The 20,246-nt window shown below is 40.4% G+C and overlaps 1 protein-coding gene across 2 annotated transcripts in view; it reads left to right on the plus strand.

Annotated features, from left to right (window-relative positions):
- The window catches only part of GABRG2 (gamma-aminobutyric acid type A receptor subunit gamma2), a 63,957-nt gene extending 51,567 nt beyond the window's left edge, over positions 1-12,390 (plus strand). The window contains exons 7-10 of one of the 2 annotated variants that reach the window (XM_080995266.1): positions 5,678-5,830; positions 6,799-7,004; positions 8,658-8,681; positions 10,130-12,390. In XM_080995266.1, coding sequence (XP_080851392.1) covers positions 5,678-5,830; positions 6,799-7,004; positions 8,658-8,681; positions 10,130-10,405 — 659 coding nt within the window. In that variant the 3' untranslated portion in view covers positions 10,406-12,390. The remainder of the gene's footprint in view (positions 1-5,677; positions 5,831-6,798; positions 7,005-8,657; positions 8,682-10,129) is intronic. The other variant, XM_080995267.1, reaches the window with a different exon arrangement.
- The last annotated feature ends 7,856 nt before the right edge of the window (positions 12,391-20,246 follow it).

Consider the following 20,246-nt stretch of genomic DNA (forward strand, 5'->3'; position numbering starts at 1 on the left):
GACTGATCACACTGAGCTTCCAAGAGAGTCTGCTTTTGATCTGCACTGCTTTTGTTTTGCCCTCCAGAATCTTGTAGTGAGATAAGTTTTTCTCGTTGCTTACTTGCTTAGATTACTTTCCTAAGGGGAATTTAAAACTAAATGTTCCAGCAAAAATGGTGATGCAGTCCTCTGAAATATTTAAAGGATGGAAGTTGAAAAAACATGGAATTGTGTGTGTGTGTGTGTGTGTGTGTGTGTGTGTTTGGGAGGGGGAAGAACTTGAGCAATAAAACAGCTTTTCATCTTGTCTGCATCCCAGAATCCCTCTGGCTTTTTCCTTATGAGACCTTCTTACCAGCTTGATGGCAGTGTACTTTCTAATGGCACTTCCTTGTAGAAGTATTTCTCCTGGTGTGGGTTCAGGCAGAATGAATCTGTTAACATCTGTAGCCTCTCCGAGGATCAGTGCCCTGAGCTAGAAGGGTTTTGTTCCAGTTTTATTATGCAGTACTGTCCCTTGACTTTGAAAGTAGCTGGAAATATAAGCATCAAAGATTAAATGCATAGGAGCCTTGCCTTTCCCAACTCCCTGGGAATGGAAGGCTTTTAGAGGAGTGTTGAGCTGGCTTTTATCCTACCTCTGGCAATTTAAAGAGACTTGAAAGAGAGTTGACAAAGTAGAATCCTAAGCATTAACCTGCTTGTGTAATTTGTGTCTGTGCCATTGGCCTTTTACATGGCTCTTCTCACTCTGTGGTGACATTAATTCTAGGGATCTTTGCTGCCACAAGCTGTGAGTTGGGCAGAAGCTGGACCTCATGGGTTTTTCCCACCAGTCTTGCCAATAAAATCTTCATCAAATATCTTTAGTACATTTGATTTGACACTCCATTTTGCCAGGGAGTTCAAAAGTGTGTTTGGTCAAATAGGTCTTCTGTACTCTGTGTATCCCACAATTAGCAAATTGACATGAAGAACGAAAAAGAAATGGGGACAAACTTACACTGCCTCCCTGATAAGCAGGCATGGTACTCTTAGGATTGAAGGAGAGCTGAAAAACCAAAGGCAGTTCTTCCACCTCATTCACAGCTGCCAGGGTGGAACAGCAGGTGGAGGGGAGCTCTTACACTATTAAGAAAAGAGGAAAAGGTGGAGGAATGTAACAAAAAGGGGAAAACCCCAGGCAATGGGGGTAGGAGTGGGAGCAAGGAGCAACATGACAGAGTAAGAGCTTAACATCCAAGGCACTTGGGACCTCTCAGGTCTTCCATCAGGGAGTTTCAATACAGAATGTTCAACCTCTTATTCTACTGTTTCCTCTTTCCCTCCACTGAGTACAAGAGACTTAACTTCTGTATTTGAAATTCTCTGATGGAGGATCTGAGAGGCCAAAAACACACTGGATATTTCCCTCCCTTTACCCCTTTGCTCGCTCTTTCTTTCTTACTTTCTTTCTTTCTCAAGCAGTAACAAATCTGCCTCCCACTGGGCACAAAGGGAATAAGCTACAGCAGCTCTTGTAGTTCTCTCTCTCTCTCTCTCTCTCTCTCTCTCTGTGTGTGTGTGTTTTTAAGGCATTGGATCTTTCAGGTTCATTTGCCAGAATGATCCATTTTCAGCCTTACCAGTGTTTATGCTCCAGCATCAGTAGGACAAGGGCCATAAATTTTCTACAGTGGTGGAGAGGTGGAATCTGATTTTGGATTACTCTTTCCAAGATGCATCCCATGGTACTAATCCTAATGGACCACAGAAGTGAAAGTCCCATGAGAGGATAAGGAGGGTGTGGGAGTGAGATGGAGTACATTTTTTTCCAGAGCATTTACAAGATACAAGAACTGAGAGTTTGAACTGTCAGAACTTTGGCTCCAGTTTTGGAAGACGCTTTTGCATCCTAGGTTGCATGCAGAGGAAATGCTTCTGTTCTAAAATCTCATTTATTCACAACCGCAGAGCAATTTCCTTGAATATTATTGGTATAATAGTGAACTCTGCAGGTTAATTGGAAAGCCAATCTTTCAACCAGTCTGAACAGCTCAAATGAAAAAACATATTGCTCTCCTCCACAGTGGTAGCTTACTGAGGAGGAAATAAAAGGAAAAGGAAGCAGATGCATCTTCATTTGCAGATTATTTACACTTTGGTGTGTAATGGTACCTCCTGAGGTACTTCAGTCTACTCCATCAGTGCTTTTTCTTCACATAGATGCTAATCCCAAATACCAAACATCTTCCTGACAAGTCTCTGCTAATCCCCAGATAGGCACTGTGCTACTTTTCTAAATGACAACGGCTTACTTATTTTAATTATGTCCCAGTTAACTACATTATATGCTAAAAGTTTTGGTAAAATATAAAAGCTGTATTTTGCATAGCAGCCATTTTATAAGCCTTTCAGAACTAAAATGACAAAAACATTTAAAGAGTGCGTGCACCCACACCCACACCCACACCCACACCCACACCCCCTTACACCCCTACACCTACTCTTGGGAATTGTGTGTATGTATGTTTACTGTTCACATTTACATTCCAAAGATTCACAAGTGGTGTCTTACATAGGCATATATAGAAAGCTAAAGTGAGCAAGTCTCCCAGTAGACTTCCATATATTCCCTTCCAAGGATCATGTGCAAAGAGAAAACATTAATTCACTCATTGAAGTGGATTTAGAAGATATGCTGAGATGTCCTAGACCTTGTGAGCATGTAAAGAGCTGCTGACTGTATTGTACCCTTTGGTAATAGATGTAAGGTTGCATTTTAACTGTAGGTCTCTAGCTGTCAGCTTACGTCTAAATGGTAACTAGAGGTGAGTTATAACTTGCTAAAGAATGGTACCAGCATAATGTCAGAACAGATAGCATTTACTTTTGGAATAAAATGCACAGACATACATTGCTCCTTAATTTCAATAGGATGGAGCTACAAACAATGGTGAAATGCCAAATGCTTAATTGCACTTAAGCAGTAAAAGTCACACTAATTTTAAAAAATGAAATGTCATTTCATATCAGAGTGATTCTCTGGAAGAACCCTTGCCCACCAAGTCTTATGTACAAAGCATTGCACTGCCCCCATTGGATTCCACAGCAATTTGATTTGTGATTCTGTGACCATAGGATGAACCATAGGATTGGGACATACATGCGCTTCCCACTCATGAATTGAACATGTTTGATCATCTCTGACTCATTCACTAGCATGATACACATACAGAATTAGTCATAAAATATAGTTGGGATTTCTGGGTTCCTAGCAGGTAGCTTCATCCCAAAGAGAATCTGACATAAATGAACTCTGGAGCAAGCGTTGTTAAAGATGCAATTGTGCTTGACTTCATTATGTAGTGAAACTCTAATTGTGGCATGGAAATGAATGTTTGGAAAGGACAGAGTAGATAGAGCTAATTCATGATGCTATACATGGGGCCTGTGCTAATTGTGGGCAGATTTCTTACTTATACAGCTGACAAGATGTGCCATCACTTGCCAGTTGTACAATTTCAGAGGCGCTGGGTGCCGTACTATTATCAAGTGTTTATATAAAGCACCACAGCAGGTTCAAATGCTGAAGATGCATCATTTGAAATATAGACTTGCTCAAATTCTTAGCAGATACTGCAAGATACAGTAATGAAAGAGGAAAGGATACTAATCCCGCACCCCCCTAAATAAGAATATTTTGCCACAACACATTTAATTCAGCCAATCCTGAATTTAAGCAGAATGTCCACTCTAAATCATTCCCTTTTCCTCCCTGTAAAGAGCATGGTTTGTTAGGACAGCTGGTGTATATCTGGGTTTCTACATGCCATGTGGCCATTGTCAACTGTGCCAATAACATTGTGTCTACTAGTTATCATCTAAACAGTGACCCATGTTTACTCCAGCTGTTAAACATTTGATCAGTCCTTAAGGAACAGTTGATAAACCACACGGGAAACTTTGAACCAATTTAGGTCATGCATCACAGATTTCTCTTCATTCCTTTCCCCATCCATCTGTTGTCCTGGCACCATTTATTCCTGAAGCAAACAAGGGAAACTCCTAACCCATGAAAAGCAGTTTGTGCTGCGCAAACTCCTGTTGCCTTTGAACAGAGCCCATCTAAATAGCTTGATTCCAGATTTTTATTCATGTTTGTACACATTAGCTAAATTAACATTTAAGATGCTAGTCTTGCTATTAGAAGCAAAATTCATTGGTTAACTCTAATTGGTTATTTTCTTTTAACAGTGGAGGTGGTGGTTTGATGCCCAGAAATTTTTGATGTGTATTTTTCTTCCAGGGTTGCAGATATATGGGCATTGCTGTGCAGCAGCCTCTCAGGGCTACATCCGTACTACACTCAGCCTTCCACCACAAAGCCCCCTTTAGATAGTGGGAGCTTCTGGTAGGAGCTCCTGGGACTGTTTCTCTCTCAGGGCCCTTCAAGGAATCACTGGGAGAGAATGTCCACTTCCGCCTTCTCCCGGGGGCGCGACTGTTGCAGCCCCTCGTGGATTGGCCACTGTCCCTGGCAGCTGTCACACACAATCTCAACCAGCCGTTGGGAATTTCCTCAGCTGGCTGAACTGCAGGGCAGGACTGCCTGCCAAAATTCTGTATTTAAATGAGCCAGTCAGGATCATCCCACTAGTGGGCAGAGCCTTGTGAGTTGGTTTCTCCTGCTCTGGTCCACCAGTGACACTGACTCCTTCAGCACAATCATCAGAAGAGCAATCCCTCCCATGCTCCTGTAATTTTACCCTTTTACCCTTTTTGTTACATTCTAGGTCATTTGTTTTATCATGTATATTCACTATAACTTGCTTCTCAGGTTTCTGGTTTAACCATATTTGTTTCCTAGGTTTCTTGTTTAACCATGTTTTTGCCTCCTTGTACCATCTGACCTTGCTCTGGTTGCTAATGGTTGCCATATCTGGAGCCAGGAAGGAATTTGCCTGCAGAGAGATTGGCCTATCTGGAGGTTTTGCCTTCTCCAAAGCAAAATGTCACAACTTTTGGTGGTTAAGGCATTGGGTGGAATCCTAGTCATCAAGCTTTTGGGTGAAGTGGTGCATCACCCAGACTTTATCCAGTGGCGTATTCAGTGTACCCCATTAGAGGAGTCTTGATGCAAATCCCTGTCCAGAAGCCAAATGTGGGGTAGATGGGCCATAGAGCTTCCAGTGGCAGCCTGAGGATGGCCACGTCCATAGACTGCTATTTTGGGGAGCCCATAATCCTTGGCACAACAAGCACAGCACAGTAACCTCAAAGAAGTTTCACTGCATTCCTTCCAGTCAATAAAGCACTACCTTTAGTTTTAAAGAGACACCTGTTCAATTCTTTGCCTCGAAGAAAGCATTCGTTGTGAAACTTTTCTGTGGTGTTCAACAGTAGGGCCTTTCCTGAGGTGAGCAAAGGAACAGTCTAGTGCCTTATTTACTGACCTTTAGACGGCAGATTAAGGTTGAACACCTTCGCAAATTTAACTGGGAATAACCCTCACTGAACACAGTGGGTGACATTAAACCAGGCTATACTCCATTGGATTTAATGAACATGATTAATTAGGTTCATCAATTTTGATATGTTTATTCTGAATAAAACTTAATTGGATACCATCCAGTGAAAATTACAGAAAAATAATGGCTGAGGAATGACTATTACACCTCAAGCCCTTTCACCTTGCATAACATATATTTTACAGGAGATTATGTGGTCATGGCAGTCTACTTTGATCTAAGCAGAAGGATGGGCTACTTCACCATTCAGACTTACATCCCTTGCACACTCATCGTAGTGCTATCTTGGGTCTCTTTCTGGATTAATAAGGATGCCGTCCCAGCCAGAACATCTTTGGGTAGGTCATGGCTTCTCTTTATTCTGATTGATTGTGTTCCTTTTCTGAATTATGACCATTCCCTGTGCACATGGATCCAAACTGTCAGGATCTGGGGCCAATTCATACATAAACTGGGCATCACACTGTGTGACTGGAATGCCTCCTTTATTTCATGTTATTGTAGTGAACAAAATTATTCCCATGGTGTTTCAGTAGAATTAAAATGACCTTTAGAGAATCCCAGAGTGTTTCTAGGCCTAGTTTTTCCAATTCATGAAATTGGGCCCTCTGCTTTGTCTATGGATACAGTAGCTCCGTGTCATGAAATCACAGCCAACATTTGATACTTAGCAGGAGTAATGGAACAGTTGAAGCTGATGTAACTACATCCTTCTGTGCAACTGAAATGGAAAATCCAGCACTTTTAGTTCAATCACTGCTATGCGCAAATGCTGCCCAGTGTGATAAACATTGCCATTTACAATATTGTGACACTCCTTATCCCTTGAAGCACACTCGAGTGAGATGTTTACATGGACCAGTGGTCCTACATAGATCTTAAGTGAAAGAGGCCTATTTGTAAGCTCAGTTAATCAATATCTGTAAACACTTTGGAGATGCCTGAGGAGAGAGGCAGCATGCAACCCAAGGGTATTATTATGATGCATTGCTCACCTCATCCTGAAGCACCAAGACCTTTGCTTGCATTTCTCAGGGGAACCTCACAGTTTATTGGTTTATATAAGCACATTTCTGGCCATATTGAGGCAAGCTGATTGTTCTAATCCCACAGAAACCAGGAGCATTCCACAGGGACGCACAATGAGGGAGCTGAATATTAATGTGGAATTAAACAGTACAAGGAATGCCTCATGTGTTGAAGCATATGGGAGAGGATTGTGGTGTTGTGCCTTCTGCTCATGCCAGCATATATTCACGCAAGGGAGAACCCTGAAGTAATAATGTATTTTCTGTTCCCTTCCTAGGTATCACAACTGTCCTGACAATGACCACCCTCAGCACGATTGCTCGCAAATCCCTCCCCAAGGTCTCTTATGTGACAGCAATGGATCTTTTTGTATCAGTTTGCTTTATTTTTGTTTTTTCTGCCCTGGTGGAGTACGGGACTCTTCACTATTTTGTCAGTAACAGAAAACCAAGCAAGGATAAAGACAAAAAGAAGAAAAACCCTGTATGTATTTTTATTACTACACCAACTGATAACCCATATTTTAATTATGTTTCCCAGAAATGAGCATTTTGTTGTCCTGTAGCTGTATTAGAAGTGGAAACCATAGAAGGTTTGCTTGATGACCAGGGAAGGGAAAGGAAGGAAATGGCTGATCAGGTTCACATGATCCTTTTTTATATCGGGGTTGACTTTGATAGCCAGATTCCAGAAGAGTATCAAATATATCAAGACAAAATCTGACAAATAGCTATACATTGGTCCACTTCAAATCTCACAGTTAAAGGAAACTTAACTGTTAGTGACAAGAGAATCGACCACTTTTATTTGGTCCATTTTCTGCTCATATGCATATCTTCTATTGTGTTTAATTGCTGTAACCACGGGAACAAACTAAATCCTAGGTACACTTTGTGGGAGCAAGCTGCATTGAATTCCAGCACAGGATTGGGCTGCATGTAACATTTAAAATTAATCTGCCTGGAATTATGGTCCCTCTCTTTTGGAGCATGTATTTTCAACAACTAGCTCATTTGGTGATGGCTTGTGAACTCTGAGGCTGTGGTCAAACTGCTTTGTAGCCCAGTCACAGAGAATAGTTCTGATTGATTGAAAATAACAGGGCAAATCAAGACTGTAGATGTGTGTTCCACATCTTTTGGAATTGTGTCTACAGATACATGGGTGGTGGTGGTTAGAAGGCAGGCCTGTAACGTGGGTCATCTGAGGAATGTGACCCACTGCCTTTATGGGTGTCCTTGGACTCCTTGCTAATATTGAAAGATGGCAGCAGGAAAGTTACCTCAAGATGATCTACCTGTACCCATACCTCACTGATTCTATAATCCTGTTGAATCTTAGAAGCATTGTATTAAGGACAGAAGGAAGGTCGAGAGTATGGACATTACTAATCTGAATTTCAAAATATGAATTTCTTCTTGTATCTCTTCCCCCCGCCACTTTATTCCCATCTCTTTTCTTTTTACTGCCTGTATTTTCTCCCTTCTCTCTTTTCTACCACTTACTATTATAAGTTATTTATTTTATAGGGTGTTCTATTAGCACAGTGCTGTCCCTCCTCCCTTTTGATGCTGTTGTCTTAATTTGTGTAATCTGCATTGAAATCATTGCTAAAAGGCAATATAGAAATCTCTTAAACAAATAGTTTAAGAACCAAGAGATACTTCTACAATCTGCAATCCTTGTTCACCATATTGTGAACTAGTAAGGTAAAAGGGTAGAAACTAATGCCTATAGGCCTTGAGGAAGAACATTATCTACTCAAGACTAGTGGGTCTTTCCCCTTAGTTAGAGGAGCAGAAAAGAAAATGGTAGTATTTGACTGTCTTACTCACAGTATGTTTGCCTATCCATGGAAATAACTCAGAACAAACCACAGAACCCTGAACTGTCAATCTATTTTAAATTGGATTTCCAAGTTTTGTTAACTCAGATCCTTCTTTACATGTTAATCGCTTTTAAAGTTCTTATAGAAAATTCTATCTTAAATCCTTTTTCTATTTCTATTTCTTTTGACTTGCTATAGTTTAGAAAAGTAACTTTAATTTATGCTACTTTTTGTCTCCTTTCCCCCCTCTCTACCTTTCTTTAATTTAAAACCTCTGATTCTTTCTTTTTCTGTCTACAAAACCAAAGCTTCTTCGGATGTTTTCATTCAAGGTATAATATTTTTGGTATAGAAATCCACTGCATGTGACTGCTGAATTGAACAACTATAGCTTCAATAAAGGCTTGTTAGATATTTATGCATTCTACTTGAAGCAACCTTGCAGTGAAGTAGAATGGCTAATATGTAGATATTAACATGAAGTTGATTCAGCAGCCCAAACACTAATTCACTACTGTTTTGAACTTATGATAAGTTCAATGGATTTTAACATGTTTGGATCGCATGCATGAAGAGAGCCTAGTAGTATATCCAAAGCATTTGTGCTGCTCTCTTTTTTAGTTATTCATGGGATCCAATCCACTAGCTACACCAAGAATCCACAAAAACCCTTTTAGAACTCAGTTCTGACTCTTAATGATCTCATTTAAAGATATGCAAGCTTCAAATCTCTCAAAGATCTGCAATGAACAATCAGATGCCATTGGAATGGTGCCAATATTGCTCTTACACAAACTCTCAGAGTTTTGAAAGGGTATAAATTGCTTACATTCGATGCTGTCCCCAGCTCTTCAGATCATTTGCTATCCAAAATGGCAAATACAGGTAGCTGTATAACAACTTCAAACATCCCTCATTCTGAAATGCAGATATTTAGTTCTTCTGGGTGATTTTTTTTTCCAAAAAAAAAAAAAAAGGCAGGTGGGAGCCAAAATCAGAGCTTTATTAAAATTATAATTTTACTTTGTTTCAAACAATTTTCTGACTCCAGCCTTAATTTTAACAATTCTCTCTTTTTGATCATTTGTGTGCCAGCTGCTGTTTTTTGTGCAGTATGTTCACCAAAGGATCAAAAGAGTTTGTCAGTAAAACATGATTCAAGTGATTCTACATGTACAGCTGCTGTATACTGTGTTGACATTATGAAGCTTTTAGTCAATGGACCATTATTAATCAAGAGCTGCATGTTGTCAGGAGTGCTTCATAGCAGAGATCATTATAGAGCCCCACCTAACCTATATTCAAATAATTCTTATGTGGCATCCTCTTCCCCTTAACCAATTTAAGTTACCTTGCCATGCAGGAACATAAAGCATTATTTTTCAAGAATTCTGCATTTAAATTATCTCCCCCCCCCCCCAATTTAATAGTGATCTGGGGCGGGGGATGGAAAATTGTGATTGCCTTCTTATATGAAGCAGTCACTTAAACAAATCTCAGCACTTTTTATTCTGCATTCCTATTTGGAATTAAACCCTACCAAACCGATGCTGTTAAGTAAAATGGGAATTTAAAGACGAAGTGTTGAATTGTTGCTTTGAGAAAGTTCCAGATTAAAGGTTCATCATTGTAACATATCTAAGCATCATGGCTCCCTCATTCTGACATTATGTAGAGCAACCGATTTTGATGGATCAAATGTTAGTTGAAACAGAACACTGTAGCAACGAGCAAATCACTCATTCTCCCTCTGCTCCTTCTTGCTGCTCGTTTGTCCTAGGCACCTACAATCGATATCCGCCCCAGGTCAGCTACCATCCAAATGAACAATGCCACACACCTCCAAGAACGGGACGAAGAATATGGATATGAATGTCTCGATGGCAAGGACTGCGCAAGTTTCTTCTGCTGCTTTGAGGATTGCCGAACGGGAGCCTGGCGGCATGGAAGGATACACATCCGCATTGCCAAAATGGACTCATACGCCCGTATATTTTTCCCAACTGCATTCTGTTTGTTTAATCTGGTCTACTGGGTGTCCTACCTTTACCTTTAAACAAGTAGAAAAGAAATTTGGTGATAAGAGCCTTACTCCTGGAATTTATTAGACAGATGGGTAACCTGTTTAAATCCAAGCTGACGCCCCGCTCCAATGGCTGTAGTGCACTTGAGGGGAATTTTTAACATACTCGTGGGCTTTCCTGCAAGTAGAAGCATCCCATTCTCTTCAGTGCCTGGGAATACTCTACGCACGCTCCTTTATGCACACAGAGCATTCCCTGACATGTGCAGGAGGTGGATCAGCCCTGCGTCACTTAGGAATCCATTGTGCATCATGGAACTCTGAACTTCTAATGTGGTCTGAATTCTTTAGTGCCATAGCCCAGTAAATATCATATCATATATATTGTCTAAGGCTACCATGAAATTGTTGTAGTTTGAATGCTATCAGTCAACGTTTTAAGAAATTCGATAAGCAAAAAACAAACAAGTATTACATACGATACCAATGAATCTGAGAGGCACCGTAGGGAGAGGACCCACAGACCATTAGATTTTGGGCATTATGCAGTGGCAGCAGTTAAAAGGTAAAAATACCATTCAGTTTGTGAGCATTCACTATAAATATGTGATATCTTTGTCCTCTGTGGGCTTTTCCTTTTGGAAGAGTCATCTCTCACTTCAGATCGATGTAACTAGTCTAGGGGAAAATAGCTTTTCTTTACATCCAAATAAAAATAGAACTTTTGGGCGACCTCCCTAAAAGCACATGTACAAATGTTGTAAATATTTCACTACCTTGTAGTACTTGGGTCTAGTGCATGGAGAATTATATTTTTTTTTGGGGTGGGGAATAAATGGAGCGAAGATACCATATACAATATTGTATTTTATTTCATATCCCTGGCTTTGCTGTTATAGCAGAAAAAAAACATGGATTAAAACCATCCTTTTCTTTCCTGGCAGAAATGCCTTCTCCCTCATGCATGGAAGATTTGAACAGACAGCACTTTCTGTAAGAAGTTAGACAAGCCTTAAGACGTTGAACAGAACATGATCCATAGACAGAGCACATCAGTAAGACCAATATAAATAATACCTTAGTCTATAGATTAGCTCCAGGTGTTTGCTGCTGTTTTATTCCTCATTTCTCCATAGCAACTGAAACTACAATTATTATGTACTACAAGATTGGCTGCGGTATTCTGAAGCATTTGTTTGCAGTCAACTGATCATTCCCTACTCTGAATGCTGATCATTTGCACCTAGAATATTTTGCTGAGATGCATGATCCATCTGAATAAATCAGAGCCAAATATAGCTCTTGCTATATTTGCTTTTTCACAAATGCAGCAAACATTTGTTTTCCAAGCAGATGTTGGGACATTTTCATTTTTGCCAGTATATAGTCCCACTGTTCACCATGGATTTGTGTGGGGTCAGTGGTATTCCTCTACCCCAGTTGGTTGATGATGATATAGAGTATATCCACAGCTAAAACATGATTTAGAGGTAAATGAACACCAAAAACACAAAAGTGGTGATGGGGGGAGTGAGAGAGAGGGTGTCTTTAATAAACCATATCTGTGTAGCACATGTGTATTCAAATAACAACCAAACCCACTTGGGTCAATCTTGAAATTCATTTAGCAGTAGCTAATGGTTTTAAAACACCTGTACAATGGTCAATTATGCAACGTTAAGCACATGTAAATATAACCAACTTTTTTTTATTGTCACAAACTGAAAACACCAGTTCATATCAAATAGGTTTGCAACTGGGAATGAGGAATTATATATATATATATATATATATATATATATATATATATATATATATAAAATCACCGCAGAATTAACAATAACCAATACAGAGACCTAAGGACAATTTTCCAATGTCTGTATAGTTTTGGAAATAAACATGTATAGAAAGCTATAACTAACTCCTGATCATCAATTGCTCCTTGTCTAATGTGTTTTAAAAAAGGAAATGCACATACCCATAGTTTTTTTTTCCAATAAAATGGCTGCACTCAACCTTACAGTAGTTTTTAGTTCCTGACTTTATTAAAAGTGTTTTAGTGTGTGAGAGAGCGTGCAATGGTGTTTCTGAATTCAAAGTACTTGTAAAAATCTACATTTTTTAGTTAGGCAACTCCCCAATGAGATTATGTATATCCACTTTTGTTCAGCGCATACCAAAACTTATGCATGCACAAATTGCCATTTAATTCACAGCAGAGCTCTTTAGGTGCAGGAGTGTTTGTGAGACTAAATGTCCTGCAAATCCCATTCCCCACTGGAGGGTCATAGTGAAAACAGAGTGCTTGTCATAACAGGTAGTGTCTGTAAAGGAAGTATGGAAGAACCCAGCCAAGTTCTAAAGGGAATGAGTGTGAAGTGACTTCAGTATGTGGTTTTACATTATCTCCATCACACGCCACTATTTACATATGGTTGATGGTTTCATTCGGAGCATCATAGCCACTAAAGATAAATGGACACCTTAGCTAGTGTTCTAATATCATGTATGGCATACAAATGCACTGTCATTCCTCTCTTTCCTATGTTTCGTTGAATCTCTTGTGCTCTCCCTGCCTCAGAAGAATGATTTTCAGACTTTTCCCCCAAAGCAACAGTGCTTCTTGGAAACCTAACAGTGATTCTTAACAAGATCATTAATACTGGACAGCTTCCCTAAGGGAAATTGCCAAATCTTCCTCTGCAGTGTGCACAGGAAATGGCAATGTCATATCCTAGACTGCATTCTCAGTTTGTGAAAGGCAACAGCAGAGCCCAACAGATTTTGCCATTTCCTCAAGGTACCAAAGAGTGCTCCCTCAGAGTCTTCTATGCAATGCACAGAAGCTTAATGGCCAACTCACATTGGTGCAGGCATATCAAGAGGGAGAGCTCACTGAAGATCAGAAGTTTGATGGGCAGCAAACCAATGGGAAACTTGGAAAGGTGAATTTCCACCATGACAATTCCACCTGACAATTCCGCTCCTCCATTGGAGGGAAGGAAATGTTTGGAACTAGCCATAGCAGCAAGTTGCAAACAGCGACTTCCCAAATGCATTCTCATACTTTCAATCAAACACCAGAAGCACAACAAATCACAATTCAGTCCATTTAAAAAGGAATCTGCAACACTTGCCTTCCTAACAACATTTCCCTTTAACTACATAATCCAGGTGCATTTGTGAGTATGGTGCAGTACTTTCTTTGATAACTCCCTCCTGGAAAGAATCTGACTGTGATACATCTCATTGCCGGCCAACACACATTCACCATTGAATCCCCTCCTGTTGCATTTATGTAATATATTGATGGCAGCCTACATATACAATTATAGGAAGGGAAAAAACCAGTCCCCTTCCACTGAATTTCTAAAATCTGCAAGATCCTTAGACTAACTTAACAGCCATGACCATTTTGTTATTTTAAAAAATGTATGTGTTAGAACTATGATTAGCCACAAATGGGTTCACACCAATTTGTTGAATGGGATGTAACACAACAACAATCTTCACATTTAGAAAGAGAGAAAGATGCTCTCAAGGTGTCACCATGTCTGTGGTGTCAACAAGTTGCAACACTTACATGTTCTCTACAACAGCAAAATTTGGAACATGGAACCATCAAGGAACCAAGAACTATCAGGGAGATCTGGAAAACGTAGCTGTATAATCAGAAAATGCTGCAAGTTTTAGAAAATCCAAGGCAAGGTCAAAGAAGGGCAAGTGAGTGAAAGAGAAGTGATGTGTCTGTAGAACAGTCCATGGATTATGGAAGAACAGAGTCCACAGCGTTTGGAGACAGATACTTTTTTGGCATCTTGAGTTCTAGAGCCTTTTGAATGTGCCTAGCCCAACAGAAACTGCCACTCAGAGGAGATTCCAGTGGATGTTATGTGACAGAAGGCTGAACCTTCTGTTCCTTCAAGACACCCAGCAGAATTGAACATAATCTGTAGAGGCACCCAGCATTAAATATTCCACTTCTCCAGTGGTTCACCTGGATTTCAGAAGAAGAAGAAGAAGAAGAAGAAGAGGAGGAGGAGGAGGAGGAGTTTGGATTTGATATCCCGTCTTTCACTCCCTTTAAGGAGTCTCAAAGTGGCTAACATTCTCCTTTCCCTTCCTCCCCCACAACAAACACTCTGTGAGGTGAGTGGGGCTGAGAGACTTCAAAGAAGTGTGACTGGCCCAAGGTCACCTAGCAGCTGCATGTGGAGGAGCGGAGATGCGAACCCGGTTCCCCAGATTACGAGACTACCGCTCTTAACCACTACACCACACTGGCTCTCAGACATCTTTCAGACATCTTTCCTCTGAGACAGCCCCTGTTTTTGGAAACCCCAGTGCTCAAATCTGGAACTTTAATGTGCTTTTTCCTGCTGACAAGTATGATCTATTATGTGTCAGATCAATTATCCCTATAGCTCATTCTATCAAAACTTGTAGGCAGCTGTTTCTAAGACTTCCCAGCACACCCACTGGCCCTTCATAATATGACTGAATATGGGTCTTCCTACATGCAAAGCATGCTCCCTACCACTCCAGATTCAATTTTCTTTCTTGCCTCTAGTACAGCTCCACTCGGGCTGAAAGTAGGTTATTTGTTATTTTAATCTGTAGACAAAGTACAAGGTATGGTTATGATCCCACACTTTTGCAGAGCTCCTGCTGTTCTTTTGTTCCTGCTGTTGCACACAGCCTGCTCTCTAACTCTGTGCAGAAAATAATCTAGGGAGGATGAACTATCTAGGAGAACATGGACTTTCTGGCCTTGCGTATGGTCTTTGCACACTGATCTGACCTTCTGTACAGAGGGTACTTCTACAAATGCATGCATGTTCTAGTCCCTCCACCCTCCATTATTTCAAGAGACTGCATAGAGAGTGCTGATATGAGTTCCACCTATATAGATGTAGGCTACGTGCAGAGGTTTGAATAAATGTGTGGCACAGGGCAAATGGGCAGCATGACAATCCGTCTATGTTTGTTGCTAGATTATATAGGGGCTTCTGGATTTTCATTGTCATACATAGCTCAGTTGGTAGAGCAAAGGGACTTCTAATCTCAAAACCATGGGTTTGAGACCCACATTGGGCAAAAGATTCCTGCATTGCACGGTGATGACCCTCATGATCCCTTCCAACTCTCGAATTCTATAACCCTATGCTTTGATGGAGAATTTCATTTAATCCACATTATAAAGTGGTCCAGACTAATTTTCCAAGTGTGGATTAGAACACAGTTAACAATGGGACTGTTGAAATTGCAGTGCAGTTTTGGTTAAAAAGTGAATGCAAGTGTGCATATTGTACAGGGAAAATGAGTGCAAAATGCATACAAAATTGTGTTTTAGGGGGGGATTGATAGAAGAATATACAAAATGTGCATTTTAAAGAAAAGAATGCATATCATTTAAATGAATTTGCTTTTTGTGTGTATTTTTAAAAATAAACATCTGCAGAAAATGGGCCAGAAGAGACATGATTAGACACACATAAAACTGAAATGAAACAGAAATATTCTCAGCTATCCACCCTAGTTGAGGCTGGGTTATGACAATATAAATTCCTGTTGCATCTGACAGTATGTACTGGCCCTAAGGCTCAACTACCTACCACATGTAGCCTCATTTGTTACTGGAACAACCTTTTCTATGGCAATGGAATTTTCATTGTACCGTTTTCCCATTCTTTTCCTTTCCCCTCTCACTCAGGGAAGCCCATTGTTCAGCTTGTTATCTAGATCCTTATCTGTCCTTTTTCATATCTGCCCATTGTCAGCTAGCAAAACCAGCTCTTTTGAAAATCACTACCCTGACTAGAATTCAGAATCTCTTTCTTGTTCCCATTCTGAGGGGGAAAGAAAATATTGTGGAGAAACTTAAAGAAACAAGTGGGTTTTCAGAGTTGCAGGTCTCTATACCTTTGGAGGAGCATGTACAGCTATAAAGCCATACTAGGCTCAGATGCTACAATGTCTGGCACAGATCGATGTGAAATCTGCTCTTCCTCCTAGGTTTGCAAATGCCATAACATGGCTTCAGATGTGCCCCTCTAGCTTGGTCTTGTGAGAATGTGTTTCTTTCTACAGAGGAACAGCACGTGTTTATATGCCAAAAATCCTAAACTCATTTCTTGTTATGGGGCTGGGAGAGACTCCCTATCCTAAACCCCGGAGCACCAGTGTCAGTAACAATAGAGAGCTAGATGGAGACATGTTCCAACTCTGTTGAAGACAACTTTCTACAATATTTATTGTTTCGTTAATAAAGCACACATGATGCCCAGGTCAGCATGCAGTAAACTCATCTTGAAATAGGATTAGAATCATGAGCTGGAAGTGGCCTCTAAGGTAATATTTGTCTTCCAATGTAGGAAACCCACTGTCAACAACATTTTGTCATCTTCTCTCATTTAAGTAGGCTGTTCACACCACACAGTCTCTTAGGAGGCGGCAGGGGTTCTTTGGTAGGCATTCATTAGAACAGACTGTGCTTCCAAGACTCTCTAGGGACTTGAGTTTGTTAGCATATTGTTAAATGGTAGAAGTTCAGTCATCTGACAGGTAATAGAAAGCAATGTAAGTAACAAAACCTTTGCTAAACTGGCCTTCCACTAAGCCTAAGGTAATGAGGGTTTGCTTAAAATGTAGATTCGTGACAAAACCCTCAGGATATAAAATGAATCTTATTAATGGGCACACAATCATACATTGCTCAGCAAAGTGGTACTTTCCCCCACTTTTTTACCAAGTTTGTATTAGAGGTGCACACAAACAAGGTTTAGTTTGGACCAGAATTTGGGCTTTGGAAAAAGGCTGTCTCAGTCTGTGGTGCAGCCCATTTCAACTTCAGACCATCCTAGTCTACTTCATCCCTCCATTCACTATTGGAAATTTTTAAAAAGTCAACAATTCCCCCCACCTTTTGACAGATGTGAATGAAATGTTTAGGCAAAATACATTGATGAAGCCTGCCAAATTACAGGATTTTCTTTGCTGGTGACATTTAAAATGTAGGCTTTTTTATTTTAATAGTAAAAGTTCATGGCTTTATTTTATTTGAGGGCGTGATTGAATGAAATTTGCAGGCATCTCTCCTTCTTAGGACATGAATCATGTCAAATTCCAGAAGGACAGCTGCTGTAGTTTTGCGCACAAGAGTAGCTATTGGAATTTTAAGATGGATAAGAAAATGAATCACTTAATCTCCTGCAGTGTTTTGTGGACAATTGGCCTTAAGACTGCAGACATTAGATGGGGGTCCCTGGGTAAGAAACCTGCCAAATTACAGGCAAAAAGTCCAGAGCTGATGGGCTAGACAGCTTTAAAATTGTTTGGGGAGGAAGAACTAAATGGGCTTTGCTTTCCAGTTGAAACCATTCCCTATAAGGCTATAATGGAGCTCTCCCTCTGCGCTCTCCCACTCTGGTGTTTGCTCTGCCTTCTTTAGCATCCCTACCTGGCATTATTCCTTATAAAAGTGATCTTAGAGACATTACTTGACTGCAGCATTTTTTGAAATGTCTGGATTGCCAAGGAGCAGCAGAACACTTCAAGAGTCTTGTGTACACAGATCCTGCTTTGCCTCAGACATACCCAAATTCCCTCTGAAGAACCTTGTTTTACCTCAGGATGCATCCAAATACAACATGCATCCCTAGTTTATACTCCCTGGTCCTGAATGGGGCAACTGTGCCCCTGAAGGACCAGGTGTGCAGCCTGGGAGTCATTTTGGACTCACAGCGGTCCATGGAGGTGCATGTCATTTCTGTGTCCAGGGCAGCTGTCTACCAGCTCCATTTGGTACGCAGGCTAAGACCCCACCTGCCCACAGACTGTCTCACCAGAGTGATGCATGCTCTAGTTATCTCCCGCTTGGACTACTGCTCTACGTGGGGCTACCTTTGAAGGTGACCCAGAAAATGCAACTAATACAGAATTCAGCAGCTAGACTGGTGACGGGGAGTGGCCGCTGAGACCATATAACACCGGTCCTGAAAGACCTACATTAGCTCCCAGTATGTTTCCGAGCACAATTCAAAGTGTTGGTGCTGACTTTTAAAGCCCTAAATGGCCTTGGCCCAGTATACCTGAAGGAGTGTCTCCACCCGCATCATTCAGCCCGGACACTGAGGTCCAGTGCCGAGGGCCTTCTGGCCGTTCCCTCTTTGTGAGAAGTGAGGTTGCAGGGAACCAGGCAGAGGGCCTTCTCAGTAGTGGCACCTGCCCTGTGACACGCCCTCCCGTCAGATGTCAAGGAAATAAACAACTATCTGACTTTTAGAAGACATCTGAAGGCAGCCCTGTTTAGGGAGGTTTTTAATGTTTGATGCTTTATTATGCTTTTAATTCTGTTGGGAGCAGCCCAGAGTGGCTGAGGAAACCTAGCCAGATGGACTGAGTATAAATAAATTTCTTCTTATTATTATTTTATATGCCTTTATTTTAAAAATTGCATCAAGTAGGAATGAACTCCACACATCAAAAGAGCAATTGTATAAAAGGGCAAAACAAGAACAACAACTGTCAGAGTGGTAAAAATTAATAGCTCAAGTACTTTAAGAATATTTCCAGTTTAATAAGGCTGCATTCTTACGTGTATTTACTTTGGTTCAGAGGCATTTGCATCTGAACACAAAAGCTTTAGATTCTTACTAAGAGTTGCCAACTTCTTACAAACTGCTGTTCATGTGCCTTTGACAACAGCTTCTTTGACACACATTAACACAACCCTCACCATCTTGGTGCCATCCATACATTTTGAATGAAAACTAACAGTTGGCCATTCTGGCTGCAACTGATGCAATTTGTCATCCTAAACCTCTGGAGGTCACAGGTTGGGGAAGTCTACACTAGTGGTTAATGATTGTCATCTATATGTAACATGGCACAAAAAAATTTCCCCAGTTGATTCTTGAAGTTCAATGTGCTCTAAAAGGCAAAGGAGCAGGACAGTTCAAAGTCATTTGGCAACACTGCGGTGCTTGGGGTCTTGAAAAACCTCTTAGCATAAATGATTGTAGGAAACCCCACTACAGTATTATCTCCACTCCGATAGCAATATTATGTATGATTTATCAAGCTTGTTCACATAGAATGGCAGCTTATAGTTGTATGGCTTAGAAAATATATGTTATTCCATAACACTTTGCAGAACCCATTCAGATTCTTACTATTTTTCAGTTATGTCAAATAAAAAAAGTACTATAAACATTTATAGGGCTATTTACTAGTTTATGAGACAATACTGCTAGTATATAGCAGCTATTCTGTTCATAATGATAAATCAGAATTCATGGGCAGCTGAATTATGCTTGAGTTATGAGGCAACATTAACACAAGAATGCCATAAATAACTGTGCTATATAAACAAAATGCACGATATAGATTGAATCTCATTTGCTATTGTGTTTCTCATTCAGCTAGTTGAGAGGGGTCCTCTTTATGGTCTGCTTGGGTTTTTACCATTCTGAAAAACATAGCGTTCCTCCACAAAGTTGGCTAACTTAGTGCTCATCCCTCACTCCAAATCACTTATTAATAAATCATCCTTGGGAGACACTTACTTCCCTCCATTAAGTTGAAAATAAAGGAGGGCATAAAATGAAATAGATTGTGAATTCAGGTGAATTCTCCTGCAATCCCAGTTTTCTCCCTCCTGTCCTCTTCCTTCAGGTTATTTTGATTTCATTTTCTTGGTTATCTGCCTACCTGACCTCTACTGTTGCAATGTCTTGTTAAATAAAGAGAAAGGAATCTTTTGTGACAGACAGAGGTGAAGAATGTTGGGATGCTCTGTTGTACATTTATACACACACACATACACACTGGTATTTCTAAATTGACTAGGACATGAACAAATATCAACACAATC

The sequence above is a fragment of the Podarcis pityusensis genome (assembly GCF_964106645.2).
Source record: "Podarcis pityusensis genome assembly, chromosome: 2".
Lineage (NCBI taxonomy): Eukaryota > Metazoa > Chordata > Lepidosauria > Squamata > Lacertidae > Podarcis > Podarcis pityusensis.